Source organism: Xenopus laevis, chromosome 5L (assembly GCF_017654675.1).
Source record: "Xenopus laevis strain J_2021 chromosome 5L, Xenopus_laevis_v10.1, whole genome shotgun sequence".
In the NCBI taxonomy this organism is placed as follows: Eukaryota; Metazoa; Chordata; class Amphibia; order Anura; family Pipidae; genus Xenopus; species Xenopus laevis.
In genome coordinates, this window is record NC_054379.1 from 139,621,693 (window position 1) to 139,640,253 (window position 18,561).

At 41.9% G+C, this 18,561-nt stretch overlaps 2 protein-coding genes across 2 annotated transcripts; one reads left to right on the forward strand and one right to left on the reverse strand.

The window, feature by feature from the left end:
• The first annotated feature begins 988 nt into the window (after positions 1-988).
• Positions 989-10,212, forward strand: LOC108716232 (transmembrane 4 L6 family member 5). Its single transcript, XM_041563490.1, has 6 exons — positions 989-1,165; positions 2,748-2,825; positions 4,709-4,890; positions 5,510-5,696; positions 7,406-7,499; positions 10,096-10,212. The coding sequence occupies exons 1-5, from the start codon at positions 989-991 to the stop codon at positions 7,481-7,483; spliced, it is 702 nt and encodes a 233-aa protein (XP_041419424.1). The 3' UTR covers positions 7,484-7,499; positions 10,096-10,212.
• On the reverse strand, positions 9,478-17,859 carry neu4.L (neuraminidase 4 (sialidase) L homeolog). The gene is made up of 5 exons (XM_041563489.1): positions 17,635-17,859; positions 14,892-15,095; positions 14,128-14,383; positions 10,532-11,101; positions 9,478-10,421 (listed from the first exon to the last, which is right to left on the reverse strand). The coding sequence occupies exons 2-5, from the start codon at positions 15,090-15,092 to the stop codon at positions 10,000-10,002; spliced, it is 1,449 nt and encodes a 482-aa protein (XP_041419423.1). The 5' UTR covers positions 15,093-15,095; positions 17,635-17,859; the 3' UTR covers positions 9,478-9,999.
• Between the last annotated feature and the right edge of the window lie 702 nt (positions 17,860-18,561).

Genomic DNA, 18,561 nt, shown 5'->3' on the forward strand with positions numbered 1-18,561 from the left:
AAGGAGAAGGAAAGTCTTCTTCCACTTGGGGCTGCCAAATGCTAGGCACCCCAAGTGATTGTATTGACTTACCCGAAACCCCGGGTCATTGCTCCAATCAGCAGAAAACTGCACCGGCCCGGGGTTCTTCCAGCGAGCACCATGGAGCGCTCCTCTTCCGGCTTCTTCTTTCCTCAAATTTCCCGGGGCAGACACATGCACAGTAGAACGAAATAGCCGACTTTTAAGTTAAAATTATGCTTTTCGATCTACTGCGCATGTGCAGCATCATGAAGAAAGAAGAAGCCGGAAGAGGATCGCTTAGCGGTGATAGCTGGAAGAACCCCGGGCCGGTGCAGTTTTCTGCTGATAGGAGCAACGACCCTGGGTTTCAGATAAGTCAATACAATCACTTGGGTATGCCTAAAATTTGGCACCCCCAAGTGGAAGAAGACTTTCCTTCTCCTTTAGTTCTACTAAATAATCACAAAGGATTAATTATTTTTTAGTTGGGATTAAGTTCAAGGTACTGTTTTATTACTAGAGGGAAAAAGAAAATAATTTGGATTATATTCCTAAAATGGAGTCTATGGGAGATGTCCTTTCCGTGATATGGAACATTTTGGATAATGGGTTTCCGGATAAGGGATACCATACCTGTATGACATTTAATGATAATTTTCTGTGTCTGAAAATGTGAGCATTTTGAAGGCAAATGCTGATTGTGTTTTTATGTGTTGCTTTATTTGGTTTTCTGGACATCACCACTTAATTTCGCATTAATCAACCCCATTTAGGGAGGAGTTGCTTGTGTTACATACTGGGCATCTATTTCCTGTGCATAGCATTGGGTTTTTATATATGTTTTATATACTGTATGTTTTATGTTTATTTGATGTTATGTGTTTTTATTTAATGTATTTGATTGAACTGATGATAATATTGCATATTTTCAGGGCAGCAGGGGGCTCCTTGTTAAATAGCTCTTCCTGTTCTTTCCTCCTCAGGCATGTGTGTAGGGAAATGCTCTCGATATGTTGGTCTGTCTCTTGTTATCTTGTCTTTACTGGCTATTGCTTTTAATCTGTTCCTGATCTTCCCTAACTTTGATGGCTCCTACCTGAAAAACAAAAAGATCAGCAGTGATGCTACAAGACTCGCAGGAATTTGGGCTGGGGGATTAATGGTAAGTCTACATCATCATCATCATCAGTATTATCCTCAATGTCTACATCATACTAGAAACTATTTTTAAGGGGTACTGCCTATTCAATCTGTAGTTCCACTCCTGCTGAAACAAAAATAATCAATATTGTTTGATCCCAATAATCTAAATCTTCATATATTAACATCTACTTAAAGGGAACATATGCTCATTCAAAGAACTTCTAAGAAGAGGGCCATATGAAAGTGCTCTTCTGAGCACTTTTGCAATTGACAGTAATTATTGTCTTCTTTTCATTTTTATGATATTGGCAGTTTTACACTGCTACTCTCAAGCACCTCCTGCTGTTTTGTTAGGCTCAGCTGTCGGACAGAACACTAATAAACAATTCTCTGCTCAGTTCTATTGATCAGGGTAACACTACTAATAGAACTAAGAAGATGAAGGTCGGGAGTTACCCCAGAATTCGTAAATTCTGCAGTTCTGTGTAGCCACCACCTGAGCTTCTGTTGGGTGTTTCTGTTGCACAGTCATGAGTTTTGAAGTTGTACAAAAAGGAAAAATAATGAATGAAATCCAAACCTGCTCAGAAGGCCACACTAATTATACATAAAGTTGTATGGGTCTAAATATATTTTCCCTTTAAGGGAAAATAAACACAACTGTTCAATTTGATATAAATATAAATTGCAAAAAGAGAAAAGCTTCTTCTAAAAATAGGGGGAAATTTTACCAGAACAACCCAAAAACAGAAATTACCATAATTGGCCACATCACTGAGACGCGTATTCTACTTCTCTATTTTCGTGCATCATCCAACTACAAATAACATTTTAAGGTAGCGATGGTCAACTTGTAGCCCTTTAGATGTTGCCTTGTTGTAGCATGTAAGGCATCCCTAATTAAAGGATTTAAATTTATTATTAGAATCCATGTAAGTGAATAGAAGGATAACATAGGATAACATTTTCAGTAAATCACTATTTTTTTTTCTTATAGTTGTTGCAATATTTTAACAAATTATCAGTGAGTTTCTCAACCTAACATTTTTCCAGTTGCAACCAAGGCACACAAACTTTGAGTCACTGAATGATTTAAGCTGCTATAAATGGCTGATCCCAGTATAAGTTAGCATTGGTCCAGCATACATGCACAAAGACCATGGGTATTTTTTATTTAAAAACTGTAATAAAAATTTAAAATGTATTAGTGGAAAGAAATTGTTTAGCGCCCACTATGGACTATACAGTTTGAGTGCATGTTTACATCACTGACAGAGTAAAAGAGTAAAGAGGGTGCAGACATGGATGTTCGCTGAATATTTTCCAGGTGGGGGGAAATAAGTTAATATCAGATATTGTAGCATCCCACTGATATGAACCTATTCATGACAATGTGTTAGATAACTTAATAAAGGCTTGACTTGGGGTGGGTAGTATAGTATTGTTGGGAATTAAATTTACTGGAGAGGTCAGGGTGGGGCAACTTACCCCCTTCTGCTTGACACCCATGGGTGCAGACATGAGAGACTGTGACTCGTGCAAGTATTAACTGCAGATAATATTTTACATGACACTGTTTCTTGTTGAACTGCTTTATTCAGGTTTTGGTGCCAGGGATACAAACCACATTGGTTGGGTTTAAAGTAAGAGGCTTGACCAGCTACTGTACCTGTTGTGATGTAAGTAACTCATTCTTACTAATTTGTCACTCTGTGTGACATTTATAGCTGCCTACATTGCCAAAATTATACCCACCCATGTTCCTAGCAAAATTAGAAGATTTGGAGAGAGGGGTGGTGATATTGGACCTGAGAGATAGGAAAGGGGGAAAATTTACAAATACGGTGGGGGAAGAAATAGTGGAGAGTGCACTATACAAGCAAGAAGGAGAAATTGGCGTATGGCACTGGAAGCTAGGAGAAGGGGGATAGATGTTTATATGGGAATTGGGAGAGGGGAGACACCATCAAATACAGAAAGGGAAAAAGGTGACATTAATAACTGCATTTACATAGACAAAGGGGGAGATGGAAAGAAACTGGCGAATAGGGAAAGCGATTAATATTAAAAATGAGGGGTTGTGAGTGCACTCCTAAGGCTAAATTATAATATGTTTAAGTACAATGGAAGTGCTCCTGACCTGGCCAATTAATCAATGCACATTCCCTGGTCCCCTGTCTAAGTAATTCAATAAACAGGCCCGGATTTGTGGAGAGGCCACCAAGGCCCGGCCCTAGGGTGGCAATATTTTAGGGGACAGCGTGAAGCCCAATAACACCCACATTGGTTCAGAAACACAATATTTTTTTAATTGCCCGTGCACAAATCCCCATTACACCGGTCCCGATGATGAAAATTTGCTCAAATAAAGGAGAGCCTGAGGGGACAGGGGTGATAAATGGCAGCGGGCCTAGGGGCACTTACTATGTAAATCTGGCCCTGTCAATAAATATGCAAGTGCATGTATTTTAAAAACAGGGTTTTTTTTGTTACAAAGTTATGATCATAAAATTGATAAGCCACCATACCACGTCAAGGTAAACCCCATATGGTGGTCCCTAACTGTTTACCTCTGGTCATAGTATAAAAGGTCTTTTACCTCTCTGCTTAATAGCATTACTTGGAGTAAATGTCTACTGAACCTTGGTTTCAACTTGTGGGCTAAATCCTCCCCCGCCACCTGCTATTGCAGCTTTTGAGAGAGAGATAGAGAGAGACTGCCCAAACCAACGCCCATTTTTTAATAATATATGATAATGGAAGCATAATAATGAAGGCAAAGTAAAATGAAATGTATAGTTGCACACTTATGTATGTATGTGTCTGAATGTAGATAAGAGTATAGGTGTGAGTATAGATTTTGCATTGATTAACAGGCCGGGTCAGTAGCACTTCCATTAAATTTAAACATATTATAATTTAGCCTTAGGAGTGCACCCACAACCTCCCTTTTTTGTATTTGAAAGGGATTAATATTCACTTGGAAAAAACAGGAGACTAATTTACAAATTTAGAGAGAGAGAGAGAGATATTAAAAGGGGAATTAGCTGACACATAGGAACAGATGAAGAGAAGGAATAAAAAAGGAAGTTACGGAGTCACATGGTGGTATAAGCAACTGGCACATGGGGAAGCAAAGGGAGCCAATCAGAAGGTGCAGAGAGGACAAATGGCACAGGGTGAAAAACTGACATTTAGAGAGGGAATAAAAATGGGGAGTAATTGATTCTTTGGAAAGGATGGACACTGGCATAAGGGTAAAAAGGGAGGATTTGTCATATTTAGAGATAGGATAAAAGAACAAGTGATTGACACATGGGGATGGGGAGAAACTAACATATGTAAAGAGTGTTTAGTGACTTGGAATAGGAGAAAAGGAAATATTTACATTTGGGAAAAGGAAGAAATGATACATGAGTATTAAGAGAGTAAATCGACTAGCCTAGTCATTTACAAACAAAATGCAAAACCTATTGTTGTAAACTGTGGGGAGGGAGTTTAGTTCTGTCAATGGCAACCCTTGAGCTTGAGTGTTTTTCAATGACATCTCTTTATTATGCAGATGCTGCTTTCCTTTGTTTTTTCCTGTGTGGCCTTCATGGGAGCTTCTTCTTGTCTCTACATATCGAATGAAGGACTAAAAAATGGCCCCTACTGTTTAATTAAGGAGAGTACAAATAAGCCAAAAGAATGGGCTTATGCTTTTCCAAGCAATGAGCAGTTTCGTGACAGTTTCGAGAGCAGGTGTGATTTATTAATTTGCGGTGAATTTCGAAGTTTTGCCACCAGTGAATTAATTTGTGAAAACTGCAGCAAAAATTCGGACGCCCATTGACTTTAATGTGTTTGAACAAAACAGGCGCGCATATAAAAATTGACACGGGCGTCAAAATTGACGCACGTCAAAATAATTTTGACGCCCATTGACTTTGATGCGTTTTACTAGTGATGAACGGATATGGCCCGGTTTTGCTTTGCTGAAAAGCTTGCCAAACTTTGCAAAATGCATTGATGTCAATGGGTGTCAAATTTATTTTATGCGTGAAATGCATTACAGTCAATGGGCGTTTTTTCTTATGGTGACTTTTTTGTCTTGGCAACTTTTTCCATGGCTAATGTTTGCGAATAAATAGAGAAATTCAGAATTGTGCAGTGAATCCATGGCTGCTGAAAAAATTTGATTAGCACTACTCAACGCGTAATTTGACTAAATTCAAATCCTGAAATAATTACTTTGATTTGCCTAAATCCTGGATTCTGTCCATGCCTACCTAGAACATAGGTTGGCAGACAACTACTGTAGATACTGTATATAAGTAATCCATCTTATTTAATCTTTTTTTTCTATACTTCCTTTCACCAGTGATGTCTCAGTGCTTGGCATTCTCGTATGGAGCGACATCTGCACTGAGCCCCCAATGATTATTCCTTGGACTTCCAGCTTCTTCATCTTGCTCTTCCTGGTCAGCCTTTTGCAGGTCCTCCTAAGCTTCTTCCAGATCATTAATTCATTTATTGGACTATTTGGTGGGAGCTGTGATGTCAACAAGGTTGGTGCTAGAATTTTGTACTAGTTGTATCCGTATCACATGGAATTCACATACCCAGATTTGACTGGGATGGCAGAGAGGGATCTCATCTACCTTGTTTATCAGTTTTTCCCAGTGCACACAGATTCATGCTTGGAAGATATCTTTGTGACCCAAGAGCTGGTTGGAAATGAGTTCAGTAACACATTTTTCTTCTTATTGTAGGAAAAAATTTGCTGGATTAAAGGAGATCAAGGAGGCCCTGTTTTAGCAATATGTAGTTTTTATTTATTTATTTATGTTATTGTAATAAACCAATGTAGAGATGATCAAATGCAGTGTATACTGCTAATGATACTTTATTAAGCTGTCAAGGCTGACAAGGAGTTGAGCTCAAGCATAGTAGTGTAACTTCCACATAGCAGACCCTGCGACTGCCGGGGGTCTGAGTTTGGTTTTTAGGATGGCCACCAGTGCATAATCGGATCAGGGAACGTTTCTGCTCCGGATTGTTACGCCACTGCTTGAGCACCTGCATTTTCAATGCAATCATGGTTCGGAGACAACATCTCAAAAACAAGCAGAAACTAGGGTTTAATTAAAGTGGAAGTTTTAAGTTTTAAAGGATAAGTAAAGGTTACAACTAAGTAAGCTTTATCAGAAAGGTCTATATAAATACACCAGTAAACCCTCAAAGTAATACTGCTCTGAGTCCTCTGTCAAAAGAAATACTGCATTTCTTTCCTTCTATTGTGTACACATGGACTTCTGTATCAGACTTCCTGTTTTCAGCTGAAACCTCCAGGGCCTGGGCTTGAGCATGCTCAGTTTGCTCCTCTCACCCCCTCCCTTCCCCCCCCGCTGTAATCTGAGCCCAGAGTTATGAGTGAGCAGGGAGAGACTCAGGCAGGGCTGGAACTAGGGGTAGGCAGAGTAGGCACATGCCTAGGGCGCAAAGCTTGAGGGGCGCCAGGCACGTACCTCTCACTGCTACCTACCCCTAGTCCGGCTGAGTAAGTACCGCTCCAGTCCATGCGCCTATTTGTGCGCATGCGCGTACATGAGGGGGAGAGCGTACATGGAGAGGAGAGGTCGACGCAGCCGGTTAGTGCGCGTGTGCGTGCCTCCTATGTGAACGGTCAGTGCGCATGCGCGCAGACGTCCTATGTGCACGTCAGTGCGCATGTGGAGCTGATGGGGCGTCACGGCTGCTGGGTTGCCTGGGGCGCCCAGCCAGCATGGCCCGGCCCTGGACTCAGGCATGAAGGGATGTCACAACAAGCTAATATAGAGACAAATAGAGAGTTTCTAGAGCGGTTGTATGGTAAAGCATTCTGCAAAATAAATATAGTGTTATAACTTGCACTATTATTGCTTATCTATTGGCAATAAACTGCTTCAGTAGCTTTCCTTTAAGAAAAATGGTTGTGGGGCCTAAAATTATCTTATCGTGACGGTGAGGCCCAGTAACTTCTAGTTACATCCCTAATACATTAACAGGAGAAGAGTATTTGTAGAAATTCTGTTGATAGGTTGGTATAGAGGTTAGTGTGATATTTTTTTCAGTCTTTGCTTTGTCAATTGCTTTGTAAATTTTCTTGAATTTAGGGAGTCCATATTCGCTGGTGACAACAGTTGGTAAAGTTGTGTGATGGTAGTTTAATATTTGCTTATTACAAAATGATATATCGATCAATATAAAAATGTGTCCAATGAATTTGATTCCATAGTGCTCTGCAGATGATGGTCCAGATGACAAGAGAAAAGCTCCTGAGACTAAAGAAGAGGCAGATTCACTACCAGTATAGGAAAGGATTCTGTAAGGTAAGGGCGGCCAGTTTTATAATATTAACATCCAAGAAAGGAAGTTAATTAATAATTAATCCAATTAGATATCTTATTGCCATCTTTTTGTTTTTAACCTATGAGCAGGAGTGACCGGAAACTGGGGAAGATGCAGGGAGAGTTATAAAAGTTTTGGGATTCCAACCTCCAACTCTCCAGCTGTTACTGGATTTGTTTGGGGGGCTCAGTCGTTAGCACTGTCATTCTGGGGTCTTAAGTTAATTTAAAATCCCTTTCTCCCTTTCTCTATGGAGAAACTATAGGAAGCAGACCCCACATTCTCAGGGGGGCCCAAACTGTGGGGTCCTCCTCCCCAGCCACTCGATTACCTGGGACTCAAGTCGAGTGGGCAGGGTCTGGGCTGGAGTGGGTGGAGTCTGGGCAGGAGTGGGTGGAGTCTGGGCAGGAGTGGGTGTGTCAGGCGGGGCACGGAGGGGATGGGAAGTGGGCGTAGGGATGTGGATCGGAGTGTGCCTGGCCCTTCTGAAGATTTTTTTGCAGGATGGTCCGGCACACTCTAGTTACGCCATTGCCTGTTTTTTTAAAGGTTAAGGCATTTTTTAGTAGCTTAATGCACAAAATGTCTCAATGTCTTAAATATATTGATAATGGGTTGAGTCTGCAAGGATAATGGGCATTATCAGCAAGGAGTTTGTATGTTTTCTCCATGTCTCTGAGGGCCTCCTCCCACACTCCAAAAACAAACAGTTTAAGTGGTGACAAATGAAATGAACCCTAGAGTGTGTGTGTTATTTAAGCAAAAGTACACTGTATGGTGATAATTATAACAAATAAGGGAAAGTTGTGCTCACCACTAATCTTTAAAACCATTAAGCGGGGGTTCAATGAGGCTGTGACCACAAAATTCATACAAACAAATACAAGGGATCCTCTGCACTCAACCCAATCAATATATTTAGGACAATGAGACATTTTGTTCCTTAAAGGACCGGTAACACATTTTAGAGAACCAAGTCCCAGTCAATGCACTTACATAAGTAACATCAAATATGCAGCTGCATCCTGCTTTCTAGTAAGGAAACCGATAAAAATGGAAACCGCAGCTTTCTTGTGGAGTCCAAGGTGGCCCGCCATCTTGCAGCACTAGAAAAGCTCCTTCTCAGTGCCTGTGCGCCACTGTGAGCCTCTTCCTGTTCTTCGGGATCCAATTTCCTAGTTCGTGACGTCACTTCCGGAAGTGACATCACCTGCAACCACTAGTTACCTGAAAGCGTCTTCTGTGCTGTTAGTATGCTCCTATCTGTTCTAACAAACTGTTCCCTTCCACTGCCTCTCATCAAGCCCCAACCATTCCACACTCCTCTGACATGTGCGCCTCTCTCCTCCCCAGCCCGTCCGTGTGTGTGTGTAAACCCCTCCCAACCCTCGGCCACCATTGAAGCAGCCTTTCCACGTGTGCCTCTCCTCCCCAGCCATTCCGTGTGTGTGCCTCTCTCCCAGCCCTCTGCGATCGTTGAAGCAACCCTTCCACTGTGCCTCTCCTCCCCAGCCATTCTGTTCGTGTGCCTCTTCTCCCCAGCTCTGTGCGCAGCGTCGCTGTATGGATCCTCTCTGGCTGCTCTGAAAATTAAGCGACTTCCTGGTTCCGGAAGTCATGTGAGGAGGAGAGCTGTTGGGGACGCGCACATAGGTAGAAGCTGCAGCTGCTGGTCGCCTTTTCGCCTTTTTTTACAAGTGAATTTTTAGCTAAACCTAAGGTTAATATAGAATGCAGTAGGACATGGTTATTATTTGGAGGGTGTAGTTTTGATTTTTTTAATGAAAAAAAATGGTGTTACTGGTCCTTTAAGCTACTAAAAAATGCCTTACTCTTTAAACAAAACAGGTATTGTTTTTCCATATATTGCAATATATTTAAGTTGGCTAAATGCGTCAAAGTGATAATTACATCCAGCACCCCCCCATCTTCAGCTGTCAGCGAGATGATGTATGTTGCAGATGTTTTTCCAGTATAAAAACTGGAGGGCTTGCTGAGGCCGATGCCCCATCTGCCTTAGACTAAAGCCAGCCCTGCTCATGTGAGAATTAAGAAGAACCATCAGCTAATTTACTTTTTAGAACCTTTTTTTTTATACTCTTCCATGTACTCTGTCACTACATATATGATGCTTCAGAATACATAGAAGTATCTAAAGTCAGAAAGTCACCGGTGTTAGGGGACGGAGGATAGAATTGAGTATAGAAATGATCATATGAGATGTGACCAAGCCATTCTCTGTCAACCTCCACATTTTTGTTAGCAATGTCTCTGGAGGCTGGCCTTTCTACTGCTCATCATGCTCACAAATACTCAAAGCTACCTTCCCTTTTTAATGAGTAGCCATACTGATTGTTGCTGATTGCAACTTTTGTAAATATGTATAGCGGATTGATATTGCGTGATAATATACAGCATTCCCTTGATTCTATGGTTCTAGTAGCTCAGTTGCATAGAATTATGTTGCTTTCTTTATAGATATTAAAACGCTGTACAGTTCTCCTTTATTCTGTTCTTCATCTTGGTCTGGTGAAGGATCGCTGAGTTTGGTGTTAAATTCCGAATTACCTCATACAGGGTGAAGATACTGAATGAAATCTGTTCATATGGGGAAATCAGACCGTTTTCATATAGACATGCAAAAATAACAACTGATAAGGACTCCTTAGCACTTTCTTCACCAGATGGGGGCCCGAGATATGCAAGGTCTGAATAGGCACTGGGACCCTCGTAAATTACCCAGGGACCCGTCCAGCTGTCTGCATCTCTGGGATATGAGGTGAGATATACACCAAGGTTCACACGTGATCTGGCACTTGTTGGATGGGAGTAGAGCACCCATGTAGGATTCCGCACACCCGGCACAGTCTTGTAGAACGTTTCCTTTAGTCCTCGATGGTCTTCTAAACCAAGAAGACATTGTGAATTTAGAAAAACTTATCATAGGTACAATTACAAAAACCACCTATAGAGCTGACCTTCATATGAAGCAATTATTTACTGAGATTTGTACCTGTTATGAATTTCCAGTGATGCAACTTGCTGTTGGACTGATAGTTATGTTTAACTTCATCCTTTGTCTTGTGCTGATTCTTTTGTTCTGACACTTCAGTGTGGACTTTCTGGCACATTGGTTGTATGGTTAAGTGATTGTCAGGACATGGACTATAAAGATTGTGCAGTGGAGCTGGAAAACCAACGATACTTCCATGACACCCCGTAGGGGTCTCCACCAACTTTTCAATCAGCTGACCTGGCTCAAATACATCACCATCATCATTGCTTAGAGCTTGCACTCGGAATCCTAGGGAGCTTCGGGCATTGCAGTACAGAATATTGTTGCCATCAGCCTCATTCACTGATACCATCTGGCACTCCACAGTCTGTAAGTTTGGTATGAGGTCTCCTAACTTCCAGCTTTGGCCATGATCATCGCTGTGGAATGCAAAAGCACGTGCAGTAGTCTGGCAGAAGCTCCCAAAACAATATCTCTGCTCAATATGATATGTATAAGCAGGAATAATTAATCGTCCATTTCTCAGCTGAATACCATGACCTGGTCCCAAGGCAAATGTGGCCCACTCTGAAAAAAATGCAGAAATATAAAATGATAATTATGGTTTTATACATATAAATAATAGTTCTTTGCAGGAAGGTGCACAACTGTATGTCTAGAATGGGCACATTTATGTAAAGAACTTGCTAAAAATTACCTAAATTCAGTTCCCTGGAGGTTGATGTATTTATTGTTGATGTAAAGCTCTCTGGTGGGCCCTAGGGGGTCTAGTCCAACCTTGAGTCCATATTGTTCATGTGATTTTATCATAGTTATGTGCCATAGCTTGTATATTTCTGTGATATATAATACTCAGTTTCTGTGTGTGCAATTTGATGTGATGTGTACATTTTTCTGCAGGTGTGATATTTATGCTCCCTGTATTTTTGTGTTTATATATGAATTAAAGTGACAAATAATTTTTTGCTATCTATGCACAAGCTTTATATATATAAGGGCCTAATATGTGCTAGTGGCCATATACACTGCTCATGATATTCTTTAATGGACTTTTTGGGTGTTCAGGGCTGTGCATGTGTCTAACCTGACCAAGAGCAATGTTTATAGCCTTTGGGAAGGGAGTGTGACGGTGGGATAGCAGGTATAGTAGGGAGAGATGGTGCCTATAGTAACAGTGGGATAATAGTCTCTGGGAAGGGAGTGTGACTGTAGGATAGCAGGTATATTAGGGAGAGATGGTGTCTATAGTAACAGTGGGATAATAGTCTCTGGGAAGGGAGTGTGACTGTGGGATAGCAGATATAGTAGGGAGAGATGGTGCCTATAGTAACAGTGGGATAATAGTCTCTGGGAAGGGAATGTGACTGTGGGATAACAGGTATAGTAGGGAGAGATGGTGCCTATAGTAACAGTGGGATAATAGTCTCTGGGAAGGGAGTGTGACTGTGGGATAGCAGGTATAGTAGGGAGAGATGGTGCCTATAGTAACAGTGGGATAATAGTCTCTGGGAAGGGAATGTGACTGTGGGATAACAGGTATAGTAGGGAGAGATGGTGGCCTATAGTAACAGTGGGATAATAGTCTCTGGGAAGGGAGTGTGACTGTGGGATAGCAGGTATAGTAGGGAGAGATGGTGCCTATAGTAACAGTGGATAATAGTCTCTGGGAAGGGAGTGTGACTGTGGGATAGCAGGTATAGTAGGGAGAGATGGTGCCTATAGTAACAGTGGGATAATATCTCTGGGAAGGAGTGTGACTGTGGGATAGCAGGTATAGTAGGGAGAGATGGTGCCTATAGTAACATGGATAATAGTCTCTGGGAAGGGAGTGTGACTGTGGGATAGCAGGTATAGTAGGGAGAGATGGTGCCTATAGTAACAGTGGGATAATAGTCTCTGGGAAGGGAGTGTGACTGTGGGATAGCAGGTATAGTAGGGAGAGATGGTGCCTATAGTAACATGGATAATAGTCTCTGGGAAGGGAGTGTGACTGTGGGATAGCAGGTATAGTAGGGAGAGATGGTGTCTATAGTAACAGTGGGATAATAGTCTCTGGGAAGGGACTGTGACTGTGGGATAGCAGGTATAGTAGGGAGAGATGGTGCCTATAGTAACAGTGGGATAATAGTCTCTGGGAAGGGAGGGTGACTGTGGGATAGCAGGTATAGTAGGGAGAGGTGCTGCCTATAGTAACAGTGGATAATAGTCTCTGGGAAGGGAGTGTGACTGTGGGATAGCAGGTATAGTAGGGAGAGATGGTGTCTATAGTAACAGTGGGGATAATAGTCTCTGGGAAGGGAGTGTGACTGTGGCATAGCAGGTATAGTAGGGAGAGATGGTGCCTATAGTAACAGTGGGATAATAGTCTCTGGGAAGGGAGTGTGACTGTGGGATAGCACGTATAGTAGGGAGAGATGGTGCCTATAGTAACAGTGGGGATAATAGTCTCTGGGAAGGGAGTGTGACTGTGGGATAGCACGTATAGTAGGGAGAGATGGTGCCTATAGTAACAGTGGGATAATAGTCTCTGGGAAGGGAGTGTGACTGTGGGATAGCAGGTATAGTAGGGAGAGATGGTGCCTATAGTAACATGGATAATAGTCTCTGGGAAGGGAGTGTGACTGTGGGATAGCAGGTATAGTAGGGAGAGATGGTGCCTATAGTAACAGTGGGATAATAGTCTCTGGGAAGGGACTGTGGGATTGCAGGTATAGTAGGGAGAGATGGTGTCTATAGTAACAGTGGGATAATAGTCTCTAGGAAGGGAGTGTGACTGTGGGATAGCAGGTATAGTAGGGAGAGATGGTGCCTATAGTAACAGTGGGATAATAGTCTCTGGGAAGGGAGTGTGACTGTGGGATAGCAGTTATAGTAGGGAGAGATGGTGCCTATAGTAACAGTGGGATAATAGTCTCTGGGAAGGGAGTGTGGCTGTGGGATAGCAGGTATAGTAGGGAGAGATGGTGCCTATAGTAACAGTGGGATAATAGTCTCTGGGAAGGGAGGGTGACTGTGGGACACAATGTATGGCAGCGCTCAGTTGGTGGGCTACCCCAGAAAGAGAGGCATAATGCAAGGGAGGTGGGCTATGAACAGGGGGCAGAAGACAATGAGTGGGGCCCACTAGGATTTTTCACAGTGTCCCAGTGTAATTAATGTACCGTATACTGTAAAGTTGCTTAGAATTTTATTTTCTTTCATTAGCCAATTTTTGGGGTGGTTTACCCCCCTTTAAAGAGATACTGCCATCACATTATTGGCCCCTTCCATGAATATAGAAAGGTCACTGGTTTAAGGGATTAAACCATCTTTACAGATCTCTGGTAAGACCTCATCTTGGGTTCCATATTAAAGAGCTGGAAAGAGTGAAGAAACTTGCAGTCCATCTTGTAAAATGGACTTAAATTATACGTTATATATCAAGGTTGGGATTGGCAATGGTGTGGGGATATGATTGCTCTTTAAAGGTACATTAGGGCAAAAAGCACAAAAGGTTTATAAGTTAATGAAGTGTAGGTAAGTTGCTGAAAGGGATAATGAAGATATGGATGACAATGGCCAAAGCTTCACACCTAATACATAAAGACCGTTACCTTTCAATGACTCCCCAATGACCTGGTGGGTTAAGTCTGTGACTTCAGTCCAACTCTTGCCCTGATCTAAGCTTGTCACATAACAAAGCCGAGCCGCATTCTGCCCAGTATTTCTCTGATAGGATTCTGTGGTCCTGCCTAGGACTGCGATAAAGAAGAGGAACAATTGCCCAGTGTTGTCATCATAGACTGGACAAGGATTCATGGAACGATGGCCGGGCAGGGAAGCTCTTTCCACCACGTGCATGTCCTCCCACTGTAAGGAATACAGAATGACTTGTCTTACTCCTTACGTAGTGCCAGTACAGGTGCCTAGGGCACAGCAATGCTAACAAACTCAATAGAACATTTTGGGAGCAAAATATGAGTCCTCATTCATGTTTTTTCCCTTCAAGTCACCTGAACCTGAGCTACAAAGGACAATAAATCTACCTCTTGTATAAAGTCCAAAATTGCTTCTAAGTTGATATGTTTATGTTTGCTATGCTTCAGCCAGAACAATTCTTTTTGGGTATAAAAACTATTGTTATATCTGATAACAGTAAGTTTCCCTTTGGAAGGAAGTAGGATAAACAGACAAAGTATTCTAACATCAGAAAAAATGGATGACCAAGTGCAAAGATGCGCAGAGATGTGCCTTCAACTGCAGTAAAAACCAACATTCTTTAAAAAAAAAAACACTTCTGAAATAATTCCACATTTTAGATTATTGTTAATTTCATTACAGTTAATAAAGATTGAGCCTTTAGACACCTAATGCTGACCTCCACGTAGTTGCGGTAGAAAATTCCACGACGAAGGACAAGCAAGTTGGCATGGGAATCATCTGCGCTTAACCGCTCCTCTGCAAAGGCCAACAGGGTGCGCCAGCGTGGGATGTACAGCAGGGCCGGCACCCGGTATGTCACTCCGTTTTTCTCCTTCTCAAAAAGCACGGTGCGTGCAGGGACATGGCGGGACCCCATGGGCTGTGGATAAAGTTGTTTAGTTGTAGTATTCAGCTGCCAGTAGGATAGTGAGATGTGCAGTCCAACAACAGCCATAGACTGCATACTTTCTATGTATACTGTATGTATCTGACAATTGTTATACCCTAAAACCAGTCCTGTATACGCTGTATAGTCTCACTTAGGATTAGGGTTGCCACATTTGCTGGAAAAACATACCACCCTTACTCTATTTTAAGTTCCCCATTAATAACATAGGCATCAAGAAACATTTTTACCGGCCAGGCTGCTAAAATACCGGCCAGGTGGCAATACTAGCCAGGAATAGCTCACCAACCTGCTGCACAGCTATGGAACAAAACACTTTAGAAAACATTAAAGGACTTTTCTCCATTTTCATAATGGCTTTCACTTATTTTATCTGGTACTTGTTAGCCAGACATGGATGTTACCTCACTCTCAAGTATCTCTAGACATGTTCAAACTTCCTCAAGGTAGGCACCTAGCAGCGGCCACTGAGATGCTGAGTGGTAGTTCAGCAACAACTACAGACCCTCAGGTTGAAGATCATTATATGATGCCCTTTGTATTAGGGATGTGTGTGTTAGGAAGAACTCAACCTGCATCTGACCCTAACCCACAAAGTGTTGTCATTGTAGGACCCACACCCAACCTGCACCTACATCAACTCACTCTGTCTGCTACTTCTGTGATAAAAGAATCTTTGAGAACAGTGGAGGAGTCTGACCTGCACCCAACCCTAACCTGCAATGGTCTCCCAAATTTCAACTCAAACCTACCCAACTGGAGGTAAACATACAGGCAGGGCCGGACTGGGAGTTAAAAGCAGCCCTGGCAAAAACTGGGAAGCAGCCCACATGCATACATCTGCCTGGCAATAAACCTTATACATAAAGACTTTGCACTGTATAGTGTATGGTGCACAGTGAAGTACTCCTAATCTGCTGTGCTATACACTTGTTCACTTAAGCGTATAGCAAATATGTAACTGCTGTACAGCTCTTGGCAAAAATGTGGCGATCAAAATGCTTGTCACTGCAGGTGAAGCAACTTTTTTTCACTAAGAAGTTATTTCCAAGCAATTAATGGTGTGTTCACTGTTGCAGGGCTTCTTGACAGCACTCTGAGTATTAAAAATGCTACTTGTCCCATAGTCCTTAGACACTTGCAATAAAACTAACTCAGCTGACATTTAACAAATGTAGTGCAAGGTAAATATTATTTATTGCAGGAATTTCGTTTATTCATCAGAATAGAGAATGGATTTCTATTTGTGCTATTTCTCACAATGGCTGCCAAAGTTCACCATAAAGTAAAGGGGCACAGTGCAAATTCCGATACAAACTCCAGCAGCACTCCGGTATAGTGAAAGAAATTTATTTGTGCAAATGAAGCAACGTTTCGGGCATAACCAGCCCTTTATCACTATACCGGAGTGCTGCTGGAGTTTGTATCGGAATTTGCACTGGACCTGGGCAGACAGTCGCAGCTGGCACCCGACGCTACAAAAAGCGGTGAGATTGATTGTGTAGCACTACACCCTATGTTTGTGGGGGCACAGTGCAAAGTTCTCCAAAAACTGATAGAGCTTGGAATGATCTAAAATAGAAAGGAATGGTGACTGTCTACTGCATTTTTGTAAACTATAATACCTTCACCACCTTCCTTCATACAGGGCCACATAGCCAGTAGACAACATTATTAAACTTGCAGAAGTGGCATATAGAGTGTAGTAAATAGAAGCACAATATAGCTCCACTATTTGAATAAGGACTGTGGCCCTACAGGAATTACAATTTTGCTGAAATCTTATAGCTCAACACCACAGGCTAAAGGGCTGAAAATTTGCAATATCATACAGGCTTTTAAAAACTCTCAGATATCACAGCAATTAATGTAGAAATAATCACAAGTACCATAAAATTGTAAAGAATTACAAAGGCTAAATCTTTTGCTAAGAGAAAATGCAGGGACATTTTTTACCTTTCCAGCTGCACATTGCTTGCTCTGTGCTGGCCCCGCCCCCTTTCTCGGCCGGCTCAGGGAAACTGTTACATTGTTTCAACTAGTGCCCTACCCTGGAAGCAGCTCAGCTGAGCTGGAAACTGCTACATAAAAGCTTCGATTCCTAACTTCACCTGCCTGTAACGATAACGGATTGGGCCAGCAAAGAATTCCTCCACCTCCAGCAGCCCCTTTACAGAACAGAGAGGACCCGTGCAGCCCATTTACCCTATAAGCAGAGAGGCCCTTCGGGCAATTTCCCGAACTCACAGATGGCCAGTCCGGGCCTGCATACAGGTCTTGGTGGGTTTTTGGTCAACCCATATATCACTACTTTGTATGCCTCCTCAGTCATTGTATGCGGATTCTGTCTTTTCATTTTCCTCCTTATTTCAATATATTGTTATTGAATCACTTCCAATCCAATGTCTACTGGCCAGGATTCTTTAGCCCTCCCAACCAGCATCTCCTGACCAGTGTTCCTTACTCTTCCCTTTCTATATGTCAGTTGGGTCCTTGAATCGATACCCAGTACCTGCGTTTAATGATCCTGATGCCCCTCTCTGGATCTCTCTTCACGTTCCTACCGACTCTTACAGGGTCTCTTCCTAGACATCCTCGGTCTTCTGTAGGTTTAAACCTACTCTTTGTTCAACATCCTTTCTGGGGCTTTCTACCTGCCTAGATCATGTGAGCTGACATACAAAGGACACTGCTAGTGATTCCAGAAATTCTGTCTCAGTCAGCAACCACAGCCTGTCACTGTAACATCCTCACAGAGCTGGTTTTGTTAAGCTTGTTTAGCATTCTCCCCGTTGCCTGTTGAAGCTAAAGCTCCTCTGTGGATAAGAGAAATCAGATGTTCCACCACCATATAAAGGCAACAACTATAGCTGTAATTTTATTTCATTAATAATACGTTTCAACATGTGATAGCACAAATGACCATTAAGCACCAATTTATGATTATACAAGTCTATTATCTATTATTATATCTATTATATATCTATATATATATATATCTATATATATATATAGATATATATATATACTGTCTATATATATATTATTTTTTTTTTATATCTTTTTTTATTCTACAAGTTTATTATCACTCGAAAAAGATACAGGCAGGACAACTCCTAATAAAATTGGCCCTACTGTGTGTGTGAATGTGATAGGGAATTTAAATTGTAAACTCCATTGGGACAGGGACTGATGTGAAGGATGTATGATCTCTGTAAAGCTCTCTGTTAACTACGTCTACTCCTTCAACGCATGAAACCGGAATGTAGGGGAGCGCAGCTAAAAACGCTCGTCTGTAGGAGCCCTTAAGTCAAGATGTGAGCTATGTAATGTGATTGTCCAGTCAACAGATCTAAGAACACATAACATTTCTGGAAGTGTCCATCACAGAGACAGGCCAAGTCAACTGGGCACCTATGATTAAGTACCGGTAGGTACA